At 48.0% G+C, this 14,169-nt stretch overlaps 1 protein-coding gene across 1 annotated transcript in view; it reads right to left on the reverse strand.

The window, feature by feature from the left end:
- NET1 (neuroepithelial cell transforming 1) overlaps positions 1–5,559 on the reverse strand; it is a 49,833-nt gene extending 44,274 nt beyond the window's left edge. The window contains exon 1 of the mRNA XM_040343292.1: positions 5,349–5,559. Coding sequence (XP_040199226.1) covers positions 5,349–5,497 — 149 coding nt within the window. The 5' untranslated portion in view covers positions 5,498–5,559. The remainder of the gene's footprint in view (positions 1–5,348) is intronic.
- Positions 5,560–14,169: the final 8,610 nt, after the last annotated feature.

A 14,169-nucleotide genomic window follows, 5' to 3' on the forward strand; every position in this document is an offset into this window, starting at 1 on the left:
TGGGAAGAATGCTCCTTACATTGGTGATCAGTGAGAAGAATGTTCCTTACATTGGTGGTCAGTGGGAAGAATGCTCCTTACATTGGTGGTCAGTGGGAAGAATGTCCCTTACATTGGTGATCAGTGGGAAGAATGCTCCTTACATTGGTGATCAGTGAGAAGAATGTTCCTTACATTGGTGGTCAGTGGGAAGAATGTCCCTTACATTGGTGATCAGTGAGAAGAATGTCCCTTACATTGGTGGTCAGTGGGAAGAATGCTCCTTACATTGGTGGTCAGTGGGAAGAATGTCCCTTACATTGGTGGTCAGTGGGAAGAATGTCCCTTACATTGGTGGTCAGTGGGAAGAATGTCCCTTACATTGGTGGTCAGTGGGAAGAATGTCCCTTACATTGGTGGTCAGTGGGAAGAATGTCCCTTACATTGGTGATCAGTGGGAAGAATGTCCCTTACATTGGTGGTCAGTGGGAAGAATGTCCCTTACATTGGTGGTCAGTGGGAAGAATGTCCCTTACATTGGTGATCAGTGGGAAGAATGTCCCTTACATTGGTGGTCAGTGGGAAGAATGTCCCTTACATTGGTGTAGTTTGTCTTTCTAGTTTATCTTGTCTTTGTAGTTTGGGTCACACAAATCATAAATAGCTGGGCACCCACGGATAAATCAAATGATTTGCTCATTATCGAGGACATCTCTTTTTTTGACCTGTTTGGAGCACATTGTTCCTGAGGAAATAACCAGGAAGGGAATGTGAGGTGGGAAAATGTGCTTGGTAGGGGCTTCTATGCTGAAAGGATTGGGTGGGACAAGGGTTAAAAAACTGCTTGTGCTTACAAAGTTGTACTTAAATCGTGTCTATATTATTCAGGTACGATTTGCATGCTACTTGAGGGTTTAACATTGAGGTCTATGGACATCAACTCGCATGGAAGTTGGACCAAAGTAGTGCAGGGACTATTTTGAAGTCGGCACTACTTAAAGTTGTGCCAATATGAATGGTGCTAATTGAAAATCATGGAGAATGACTTGTCATACCATTTTGCAGTACAAAATCGTGAGACAAGTCGTATAAGTGTGAAAGGGGACTAAGGATTAGAAAATCGAACGAACGTTCTTAAAATTATTATTTTTTTTTTTTTGAAGGAAGACATGGTTTTTGTATGGCCAGCATATAATATATTACAGTTCTGTTTGAACTTTTTTTTCCTTTAAATAAAAAAATAAAATAAAAATTTGATCCCCGAGTCTGATAATTACCAGATTCAACCTCTAATAGTATATACAGCATATCTCCTCTAATAGTATATACAGCATATCTCCTCTAATAGTATATACAGAATCTCTCTTCTGCCTTATCCTCAGTCGACAAAAATCATTGTTTTTCAGGACCAATACCGATTTTCGAAACTTTTTGGGACAATATTCTGTACATCACCGTTACCTGCCACCCAGATGCAGCGTGTCCCTTGCCACCAGATTCAGAGTGTCCCTTGCCACCGTCACCTGCCACCTAGATGCAGCGTGTCCCTTGCCACCGTCACCTGCCACCTAGATGCAGCGTGTCCCTTGCCACCAACACCTGCCGCCAGATGCAGCATGTCCCTTGCCACCATCACCTGCCACCAGATTCAGCGTGTCCCTTGCCACCATCACCTGCCACCAGATTCAGTGTGTCCCTTGCCACCATATGCAGCATGTCACTGCCACTGTCACCCATATGCACGAGGACAGGGGGAGGAGATCTGACCAATATCTATAGCCATGGTACGTTTCTGACAGATACTAATCATTTTAAAATGTGAGTATTGGCCACTCAGATAATCGGCCGATCCCTAATATATTGGTGTCATCAGGCAACACTGAAATGGTACTTTTAATCCAGGCCCCATTTGATTTATAAAAGATATTAAAAAGTAAGGGTCCCAACACGGAACCTTGGGGTACACCCCTGATAATCTTAGACCATTCAGAGTGAGAATCATTAACCACTTCTCTCTGAATGCGGCCTTTTTGCCAGTTTTATCCATTTACAAACTGATTTTTTTCCAAGCCTGCAGACTTTACCTTACAAATTAGCTGTGTGTGGAACCGTGTCAAATGTTTTTGCAAAATATAAACACCGTATTTTCCGGCGTATAAGACGACTTTCTAACCCCTTAAAATCTTCTTAAAAGTCGGGGGTCGTCTTATACGCCGGTAACCTAACATCCTTACCTTTGACATGTAGAATCGCGGCCGTACGTTTTTTCAAAAGCCGCGCCTCCTACGTCTTCTGTTCCGTGATAGGCGGAACACTCAGCTTCCCAGGAGACACTGTGTTTAGTGTCCGCCTATCATGAAGGCCCTCTCGTCCTGTGTTTAGTGTCCGCCTATCACGGAGGCCCTCTCGTCCTCGGACGAGAGGGCCTTCGTGATAGGCGGACACTGAACACCTTGCCTCCTGGGAAGCTGACTGTTCCGCCTATTACGGAATAGAAGACGTAGGAGGCGCAGGTTTTGAAAAAACGTACAGTACGTCCGCGATGCTGCATGTCATAGGATAAGGTAAGGGCACAGCGAGTCTGGCATACAGCTGGCATGCAATGGGGCACAGTCTGGCATGCAATGGGGCACAGTCTGGCATGCAATGGGGCACAGTCTGGCATGCAATGGGGGCACCGTGAGGCGAGGCATGACTAGTAGGAAGGGGGTAGTCTTATGCGGCGAGTATATCCCAAAACCAACATTTTGGCTGGAAAATTAGGGGGTTGTCTTATACGCCGGCAAATATGGTATACTACGTCCACAGCCACCCCTCTGTCCAAGGTTTTACTTACCGCCTCAGCACCTGTGTTGCTGCTAGTGACAGACTGTGTCATATAACTTTGCTTGTACAGTTTACAGTTTGTCTGTAGAACCCCTTTAACCACTTAAGGACCCCTTCACGCCGATATACGTCGGGAGAATGGCACGGCTGGGCACAGGCACGTACCTGTACGTCGCCTTTAAGAGCCCAGCCGTGGGTCGCGAGCGTTCCGCCGCCGGCACCCTTGAGACCTAATGGTAGACCCCGAGCCCTATCACTATTCATTGTCATCACAGTGTTTACCCCTTGCTGTGCCTGTATGTTGTGTTCCACTCCATTTATTTATTTTTATATATTGTTAAACCAGGATTCCCACATCCACACAAGTGAGGTGGATAGAGGAATTCCCCCCGCGGTGTTATTGTATTGTGACAACATATCTGTATCCTATCTCTCAGAACACACTGATCAGCAGCCGCAGCCCACTGATTGGTGCGGAAAAACCTCTCTCAATCAGTTTCTGTTGAACAGGGAGGACCACCCATAGAATTCAGCCAATCTCTTTGTACCCGGCTTAAGATGTAACCACGGTATGCCGCCAACAGTGTTAAATGGAGTGCTCTCTGCATTGATTGGGAGACAGGTCTGTGACAGGCCTTTGACAAGTCACATGACCTTGGCCCCACCCCCAGGGGGATTTCTTACCCGATTCATTCAGTGCCCAAAATACATTCCTTCAGCACACATAACAGAGCCCCCTGGTTAGCAGATGTTAGTGGGGAGAAGCTCATCAGGGTGGCATCATTTAGCGGCTAGTCCATTGATCCTAGTATGAGTAGAGAGCAGCACAGATGTCTCCTATGTGCACACCCTCCCCCATCCCTCACCAGTCCAGAGCACACTGAGGTGTATATACACTGATCAGCAATAACATTATAACCCATCAAGGCATGAACTCCACTACACCTCTACAGGTATCATGTGATATCGGGCACCAATCGTTCAGTAGCAGATTCTTCAAAGGAGAAGTACAACCAACGCTCGTTTGGCTGTACTTCTGTAAATCACAGGGGTGCAGTTCATCTGCACTCCTGTGACCCGTATTCAGCAGACAGCGGGCTAAAGTCTGCTGACGTCACAGAGCCGGCACCCAGCTCAGCAAGCTACTGAGAGCCCGAGTCGGCCGCTCCCACCCCCCACAGCCCAGCGCTTCAGTGAGAGGGGGGAGGGGGTCAGAGCAGAGAGCCGATGACTGACAGTCACTAGCTCTCTGCTCAGGGAGCTGTGAGAACTGAGCGATGTGCTGGATCGTTGTGTGTGGTGTTAGATGGCGAAGTTCTCACACTGGTCGCTGGCATTTGCCCTGCCCTAATCGGTGCGACGGCGCATCTGTGACGCTGCACTGATTTCAAAAAGTCGTTTCTGTACTATTTTTGGCGATTTTGGCCCGCGATTTGCATTGATATCTGTGCAGAAACTGAACGATGTCTCTGTAATCGCGGCCCAAATCAGGACTGACAAATCGTGCGAGTTCAGCTGAAATCCCACGGCTTCATTCCCACAGCCCAGTGCGGACCCTCCGGGGGACAGATGCAGCATCTCTACCTAGGTAAGTACGATTATTAAATTACACCAAAAAAACAATCTTTTTTTAGTCCTCTTTTGGGATCGGAATCATTTTTCCAGCCCCTCCCACAGGTACCTGATTGGATTGAGACCTGGAGAGTTTGGAGGCCAAATAAACACCTCAAACTCATTGGGGGTTATTTACGAAAAGGCAAATTCACTTTGCACTGAAAGTGCAGTCGCTGTAAATCTGAGGGGTAGATCTGAAATGAGGGGAAGCTCTGCTGATTTTATCATCCAATCATGTGCAAGCTAAAATGTTGTTTTGATTTTCCTTGCATGTCCCCCTCGGAGCTACAGCGACTGCACTTCCAAGTGCACTTGTAGTGTAAAGTGGATTTGCCTTTAGTAAATAACCCCCATTGTGTTCTGCAAACCGTTCATCAGCCCAGGCCACCTTCTTCCATTGCTCCGCAATCCAGTTCTGCATTAGACTTGGACCATCCATCTGCCTGCTCAGCAGGGGGCCGCCCCGTGGGGGAAGGGGCCTCATAGTAGCTCTTCTATTGGATCGGACTACATGGACCAGCCTTCACCCCCCACAAGCATCAGTGAGCCCCGCTCCTGTCTGGTCTCCCTCCCTTGGACCACTTTTGGTCAGTCCTGATCCCTGCACACCGGGAACATCCCACAAGAGATGCAGTTTTGGAGTTATAATCCGTCCCCTTGTCAAAGTCCCTCAAATCCGAACGCTTAGCCATTTTTTACACATAAACTTCAGGGACAACATGTTCACTTACTGCCTGATAAATCCCCCCCCCCCCTGTCAGATGTCATTGTAATGGGATAATCAATGTAGTCACAGAGCTGTCAGTGGTGATGTTATGGCTGATCGGTGTGAGGGTAGCAGTGTGCAATGATACAATCACACCCGGTGTACGGGAGCCCCCTCCCCTCCCCCCATAGACATCCCCTATGAGGGCCTCCATCGCGCCTACCTCCTGCCGCCGCCTCGGTCCGGGGAGGTCTGCTCAGCCAGGCTGGTGACGGAGGATTTCCGTTTCGGGACATTTCTTTTTTTAGACTTCACTTTGTCGGAGGGCGGAGAAGGGTCCGCCGGGGGCCCCATGACCTCCTCCCCCTCCATGGTGAGCTCAGCAATCAAACGGCGGACAAGAACGTTCTTCTCTCACAGCCACCCGCCCTGCCGCTAGTTTGAAAAGAGCGGAAACTGGGCAGCAGCCAATTGGGTGGCAAGGACATGGTTGCTAGGAGATGAATCAAGGGTAAGGCGCAGCCCTCGGAAAGAGAATTTGACGCATGCGCTTTCTCGTCTGCTGGCTAGGCGGACATTTTACTTGAGGGCACTTCTGGACTGAAGTGTGAGGACGGTTTTGTGAAATGGATAGACTTCAAAGACAAGTCATGAGGTACGTATGTAGCTCGCTGTATAGGACATTTCTTTATTCAACTGGGAAGAAAAATATAGTTTGTAGTGTCACGCTTTTCACACCAGAGTCACAGACCTAAACAACCGCTGTGTCACAGACTCCACCCCCTCATTCACCGATGTGCACAGACCCCACCCACCACTGTGCAGAGACCCAACCCCCTTATCCACCACTGCACAGACCCCACCCCCCTCATCCACCACTGTGCACAGACCTCACCCCCTCATCCACCACTGCACAGGCCACACCCACCACTGTGCACAAACCCCACCCCCCTCATCCACCACTGTGCACAGACCTCATCCACCACTGCACAGGCCACACCCACCACTGTGCAGAGACCCCACCCCCTTATTCACCACTGTGCACAGACCCCACCCCCCTCATCCACCACTGTGCACAGACCTCGCCCACCACTGCACAGGCCACACCCCCCACTGTGCAGAGACCCAACCCCCTAATTCACCACTGTGCACAGACCCCACCCTTGCAGCCACTGTTGTGCTACAGACCCCACCCCCTCATCCACCATTGTGCACAGACAGACTGTGCACAGACCCCTCCCCCTTTTCCACCACTGTGCACAGACCCCACCCCCTTATCCACCACTGTGCACAGACCCCACTCTTGCAGCCACTGTTGTGCTACAGACCCCACCCCCTCATTCACCACTGTGCACAGACCCCCATCCCCTCACCCACCACTGCGCACAGACCCCACCTTTGTAGCCACTGTTGTGCTACAGACCCCACCCCCTCATTCACCACTGTGCACAGACCCTATCCCCTCATCCACCACTGTGCACAGACCCCACCCCCTCATCTACCACTGTGCACAGACCCCACCCACCTAAGCCACTGCTGTACCACAAACCCCACTTCCTTCAGCTACCGTTGTATTATAGACCCTAAACAGAAGCCACTGCTAGTGCCACAGACCCCACCCACTCCAAGCCACCACTGTGCCACATAGCCCCAACCCGTTCAGCCATCGCTATGACACAGATCCCTCCCCCCTTGGCAGCTGATGTGCCACAGACACAACCCCACTGCTGTGCTACATGTATTCAGGTTAAAACATATGTAGTTAGTTCCTGCAGCCAGCCCTGGCTGTGGATGGAATAAAGCATTTTTGGTTCTGTTTCCAGGACGTTTGGTTTTGGTGGGCCCTCCGGTGATATAAAAGAGGGGGACCCCTAGGACCGGGCGTGAAAGAGGCCGAGTGGAGAACGTAGTGCAGAGGCCCACCTGTGAGCGCAAGGTCGGCGCTGAAGATACCAGGAGCCACAGACAGCATCCAAGTCATTGACAATGCCTACATGGACTCTCACCTCATGGAGATGTGCCTGGGCCACTACTTTATTTTAGGCTGGGTTCACATATATGCGAATTTGATGCAGGTTTTTCCACATCCGATGACAGGCGTGTGTGGCCCTTAACGTAGCCGATTCACACAGATCCAGGGCAGCCGCGATCCACATTGCAGAAGAGTCCTGTGTGTCTTTGGGGACAGTTCAGGTGCAAATTCAGAAAATAAAAATTCAGACCTGATTCGCACCTGAACTGGTGAACGGACGCACTGGATCCCATGCTGGGAACTGTGGCTGTACATGACCATGACTAAGCACTCATTGTAAGTGCGAAACGCGTCGGCCATACTGTGTGTTGTGGGTTGCAGTGACTGTATGTACAGTTGAAAAATAAAAGACCACTTATTTTAAGTGATTTGGAGTGCGGCTGTCCAGTTTTCTTCCTTTCATTTGCTGTGGCTGTACATATGTGAACCCAGCCTCAGAGTTAGGAACAGACCGTTGTTCATGTTGTATTGCCATAAAGCTTTTCTATTGTAAAAGTTATCTTAACCATTATGAGCCTGGTCTAAAGGGGTGCATGCTGGTTCTGGTGTATCCCAAAGAACCCGGGTCTGTAATTGCACCCTGGGATATGGGTATCACTACTACAAAAGATTACCTCAGCAAGACAAGGAAAAGGAAAGTAGTTGCTATGGGTAACCAAGAGATTGAACAGCTACAAGCAACCAGTTGTTAGGTGTGGTGCCTGGTAAGGTGACAGGTCCTCCGGTAGCGAGGAGGTCGATGTTCTGGCTCCCTCCAAAGCAGTCCATCTCCCACAGCAGCTAGGAGAAGATACGTGGTTTGGAGGTCTATGGCCTGGTCACATGGGACGGGAAAGAAAGAGTTAAGTGAGAGCATGCATGAGGTCCATGCTAGGAGCTCGGCGGGACCCAATTCTGTTGGAAGCGAGGTAACAGAGATATGCTGGACTTATGGCGTGGGCGCAAGCTCAGCACATCCCTCCTAATGCAAACATACAAGTACAGTGTATAGTGACATGGGACATGGGTTTTTCAGAGGAATTCTGCACAAAGTGAAAGCTCATCTCGAAGTTGGGGGAACTGCCCTCATGTTTGATTCTGCACATGCCCACAATCTCCGCCTGGTCCCGGGCATTGATGAGCAAGCTCTGCAGGACTGTTACCTCACATGCATGGGTGCAGTAGACTCCGCTTTCCCAGCTATTGTGCTATAATCCCCCTCCCCTTCTCAGCCACCACTGTGGCACAGACCCTCCTCCCCTTCAAATGCCATCAGAGAAATGTAGCCGTACCTTCTCCCTTACTGTACAACCACTGCAGTGCTACAGCACCCCTCCCTCCACATGCTGTAGATCACCTTTTTATTTGCTATAGCAGCAGGCTGTATAAAGGGAGGGACAGGGAGCTGTGGCATTATGGTGGCTGCATGAGGGGAGGGGCAGGGATCTGTGACATTATGGTGGCTGCATGAGGGGAGGGGCAGGGATCTGTGACATTATGGTGGCTGCATGAGGGGAGGGGCAGGGATCTGTGACATTATAGTGGCTGCATGAGGGGAGGGGCAGGGAGCTGTGACATTATGGTGGCTGCATGAGGGGAGGGGCAGTGATCTGTGACATTATGGTGGCTGCATGAGGGGAGGGGCAGGGATCTGTGACATTATGGTGGCTGCATGAGGGGAGGGGTAGGGATCCGTGACATTATAGTGGCTGCATGAGGGGAGTGGCAGGGATCTGTGACATTATTGTGGCTGCATGAGGGGAGGGGCCGGGATCTGTGACATTATGGTGGCTGCATGAGGGGAGGGGCCGGGATCTGTGACATTATGGTGGCTGCATGAGGGGAGGGACAGGGAGCTGTGGCATTATGGTAGCTGCACGAGGGGAGGGGCAGGGATCTGTGACAGTATGGTGGCTGCATGAGGGGAGGGGCAGAGATCAGTGACAGTATGGTGGATGCATGAGGGGAGGGACAGGGAGCTTATCATGAAGCCCCAGTTCTATGACATGTTGTGACACTCGTAAAGGGATTCCAACCTATGATGAATCCTACAGCAGGAAGCTAAATAGCTTCCTTTACCTTACTGCAGTCCTGGTTTCATGTCCTCATTGTTCGTTTTTGCTCTGATGTTGCTGTAATCCTTCTCTGTTCTGGACACTTCCTGGTTGACTATTTCCTGATGACCACAGTACTGGGAACTTCTAGTTTAATTTTCCAAACCATCACTGCTCTATGGCTATGTACAGCACAGAGGCAGGATAACATGCAAAACCGAAACTACAGGGAGTGCAGAATTATTAGGCAAGTTGTATTTTTGAGGATTAATTTTATTATTGAACAACAACCATGTTCTCAATGAACCCAAAAAACTCATTAATATCAAAGCTGAATATTTTTGGAAGTAGTTTTTAGTTTGTTTTTAGTTTTAGCTATTTTAGGGGGATATCTGTGTGTGCAGGTGACTATTACTGTGCATAATTATTAGGCAACTTAACAAAAAAAAAATATATACCCATTTCAATTATTTATTTTTACCAGTGAAACCAATATAACATCTCAACAGTCACAAATATACATTTCTGACATTCAAAAACAAAACAAAAACAAATCAGTGACCAATATAGCCACCTTTCTTTGCATGGACACTCAAAAGCCTGCCATCCATGGATTCTGTCAGTATTTTGATCTGTTCACATCAACATTGCGTGCAGCAGCAACCGCAGCCTCCCAGACACTGTTCAGAGAGGTGTACTGTTTTCCCTCCTTGTAAATCTCACATTTGATGATGGACCACAGGTTCTCAATGGGGTTCAGATCAGGTGAACAAGGAGGCCATGTCATTAGTTTTTCTTCTTTTATACCCTTTCTTGCCAGCCACGCTGTGGAGTACTTGGACCCATGTGATGGAGCATTGTCCTGCATGAAAATCATGTTTTTCTTGAAGGATGCAGACTTCTTCCTGTACCACTGCTTGAAGAAGGTGTCTTCCAGAATCTGGCAGTAGGACTGGGAGTTGAGCTTGACTCCATCCTCAACCTGAAAAGGCCCCACAAGCTCATCTTTGATGATACCAGCCCAAACCAGTACTCCACCTCCACCTTGCTGGCGTCTGAGTCGGACTGGAGCTCTCTGCCCTTTACCAATCCAGCCACGGGCCCATCCATCTGGCCCATCAAGACTCACTCTCATTTATCAGTCCATAAAACCTTAGAAAAGTCTTGAGATATTTCTTGGCCCAGTCTTGACGTTTCAGCTTGTGTGTCTTGTTCAGTGGTCGTCGTCTTTCAGCCTTTCTTACCTTGGCCATGTCTCTGAGTATTGCACACCTTGTGCTTTTGGGCACTCCAGTGATGTTGCAGCTCTGAAATATGGCCAAACTGGTGGCAAGTGGCATCTTGGCAGCTGCACGCTTGACTTTTCTCAGTTCATAGGCAGTTATTTTGCACCTTGGTTTTTCCACACGCTTCTTGCGACCCTGTTGACTATTTTGAATGAAACGCTTGATTGTTCGATGATCACGCTTCAGAAGCTTTGCAATTTTAAGAGTGCTGCATCCCTCTGCAAGATATCTCACTATTTTTGAATTTTCTGAGCCTGTCAAGTCCTTCTTTTGACCCATTTTGCCAAAAGAAAGGAAGTTGACTAATAATTATGCACACCTGATATAGGGTGTTGATGTCATTAGACCACACCCCTTCTCATTACAGAGATGCACATCACCTAATATGCTTAATTGGTAGTAGGCTTTCAAGCCTATACAGCTTGGAGTAAGACAACATGCATAAAGAGGATGATGTGGTCAAAATACTCATTTGCCTAATAATTCTGCACTCCCTGTAGATTTAAAAAACGAAAGTAAAAAACTAGAGGTACATTATATGATTGATTTTTATCTATTTTTAATCAATTTTAAAAGGAATCAGTTAACTATTATGTCTTTATACCCTGTAAACAGTCATTTCAGCAAAAAAAATGTTTTCCTTTACAACTCCTTTAAAGCCAGACACCTGGCATTTTCTGAAGGAGGCTAGCAGTACAGCCTAGAAAGTTCTTAAGCTGACACCTTTTCTTGATTTTTTTTTTTTTTTTTTGCCCGCTTTAGGAGTTGGCAAGAATCTACATTTCTACTGGCCATATGGCTACTCTAGGTGCTGATGTTGACTCCTTTTCCAAATTGTATCTAAACCCAATCACTAAATTGTAACATATTGCAGCTTACCAGTCCTTAGATGTGGTGGCTGCATTAGTTTTCTTTTCACAAAGGTATTTTTTCTTTATTTTCACTTAGTGATTCTGTCGGTCCTAGGGTGACAATGCTTATTCGTCCTTAAAGCGTTTGTTACCCTTAAGGCAAAACATATTCCCTTAAAGCATGAATAACAGTGCTCATACTGTGTAAAACCTGGCTGATCCTGCCTGGCTCGGCTCCGTCCTCTGTAAACTGACCATGGTTTATCATGGCTGCAGAGCCCTGACATTGTGGACAGTTCACCTGCCTCCATCATCTGCCGCTCTCTTTTCTCCTCTCCCCCCTCCCTGCCTGCCTGCCTGTCAGCTCCGTCCACTCCCCTTCTGCTGCTATCATAACTACACTATCAACATACAATCCCCTCTCTTAAATAACTGTAGCGGCACCACCATAGGGGCTGTTATGTGGTCCACCTGTCACCCTACCCTGCCCAGCACTCACTTCCCAGACACTCCAAGACAATTAAAAGTTTGTTGCTTTTTTATTTTTTTATTTTATTGAAGTAATTCAACTTGAATGGGGTATGGGGAATATGGGATACCCAGTAGTAGTATAGCAAACTTGCTAGGCACGACTATGTACACTCTTTTAAACTCCTCCTGCACAACTCTTGCTTGCAGTCTATTGCTCTCTCTCAAAGCAGCTAGCACATGGTTTGGCCAGACATTGGCTCAGCCAGGCCTTAGAAATCGCCCTTTTCAGGCAGGGACCATGGGTTCCTATAGTGTAGCAGAAAACATGCAAGGTCCTGTTAGTGCTAGCGGTCCTTCTGGTGGACTACTGCTCCCAGTCAGTCTTCAGGCCCTGCCAACCCTCCTGGCTACAGCCGCCCAACTTTACTGCCCATGACATTGCAATCCTCAGTACTTGCTTCACACCCAGCTCTGACAGTTTCCTCTCAAGCATGTCTCTCCAGTCCTCCTGACTTTACATGTCACTCACCAGCCCTCCTGGCTGCAACCGGTGGTTCCCTCCTGTAGACTTACCCAGCAGCACAATCTCCTGCTGTCCTCTGACTCCTCCTGGCCGAATCCTTCATGCTTTCTTGAAGGCCCCCTCCTGCCCCCGCGTTTTAGGCCCAAGGTCAACCCCCCCCAGCTTCTAGCTAAGCCTGCCTAAATTTGCCTGTACTACAAAAAAAAAAAATATATAACTTCCAGCACCTGCCTTGATAGAGGGTACTACATAACATTATGTGGTTGATTTACTAAAGGGAAATATATTCTGCACTACAAGTGAACTTGAAAGTGCATTTGTAAGTGCAGTCACTGTAGATACTGTATTATCCAATCATGTGCAAGCAGAAAATGATGTTTTTTATTTTCCTTGCATGTCCCCCTCAGATCTACAGTGACTGCACTTGTAGTGAAAAGTGGATTTGCCTTTCCTGACCTCAGCAGATTTCACGGCCCCTCTCGCTATCAGCAGAGGCGAGAGCCAAGGAGTCATGCGAGCGCCAGGAGAAGCTCCGATATAAAATACAGATCAGCTTTTTTTATAAAACACAGACACTCGGCACATGCACACTGAAGAAACATCTCACTTGTGCCATTTCTTCAGTAGCTGTGCCGTGACCGGTGGCTTCTGGCCAATCAAAATACCAGAGACCATGAATAACTCCGGGAGACAAGTCACTGATCACAGTGGTTTACGGTAGGGTGACCAGACATCCCCGGTTTCCGGGGACAGTCCCTGGATTGAGGACACTGTCCCCGGTTTTGTCCCCAGATTGAAAAATCGGGTGTATTTTTTTAAATCAATGCAGTACATACCTTTTTAGAGATAGATGTTCTTCGCAGCTTCCGGGTATGGACTGCGCGTTCCTATTTGATTGACAGGCTTCCGACCGTCGCATACAATGCGTCACGAGTTGCCGAAAGTAGCCGAACATCGGTGCGCAGGCACCGTATAGAGCCGCACCGACGTTCGGCTTCTTTCCGTGACGCGCTGTATGCGACGGTCGGAAGCCTGTCAAATAGGAACGCCCAGTCCCGAAGATCATACCCGGAAGCGGCGGAGAACATCTCTCTCTAAAACGGTAAGTACTGCATTGATTTAAAAAAAAAAAAAACACCCGATTGTGCTTCCCATAATAAGCCTCAATCTAATGTTAAAAAAATGTTTTCGGGTGAACCCCTGCTTTAAATGTTAGGTTTTTTATTTCTGACTGCCTCCCAGAGCCCATTACTTCCTGTTCTGTCTGATAGCCATCCTCTGGACAGGCAGTGAGGGGGAAATCTACTCCATGGGGATGGACAGCATTTCAGAGTTAAGAGGTTGCTTTACTAAAAATGGAGATGCAAAATCTGGTGCAACTCTTCATAGAAACATAAGCAACCTCCAGGTTGTCAATGCTTAATTGAGCAAGCTAAAGTATGACTGGGCTCACACTATACTACACGACAGTAGTACAACTTTCATCCTACTTTGCTCTGCAACATTGGTCCTACATCCATCCGACTTTCATGAACAGGATACTACTTTGATCCGACTTTTTACTGCTGCTGTTATCACATGTCTGATGTCAAAAGTCAGATGGTAAGGACAAGGATCCTACTTCAATGATATTCAATGGGCTGAAGTAGGATCAATGTCGGACCAAAGTAGTACAGGGAGCATTTTCAAAGTCAGACCGACTTGTGTCAGACCAGTTAAGACGGCTCCCATAGGGAAACATTGATTTTCACCCGACATGAGCTCCCAATGTCGCAGTGTTTGTCGGACCAGTGTGAACCTGGCCTTAGAAGCCAATTGGCTACCATTCACAGCTGCACCAGATTTTGC

Source organism: Rana temporaria, chromosome 3 (genome assembly GCF_905171775.1).
Source record: "Rana temporaria chromosome 3, aRanTem1.1, whole genome shotgun sequence".
Lineage (NCBI taxonomy): Eukaryota > Metazoa > Chordata > Amphibia > Anura > Ranidae > Rana > Rana temporaria.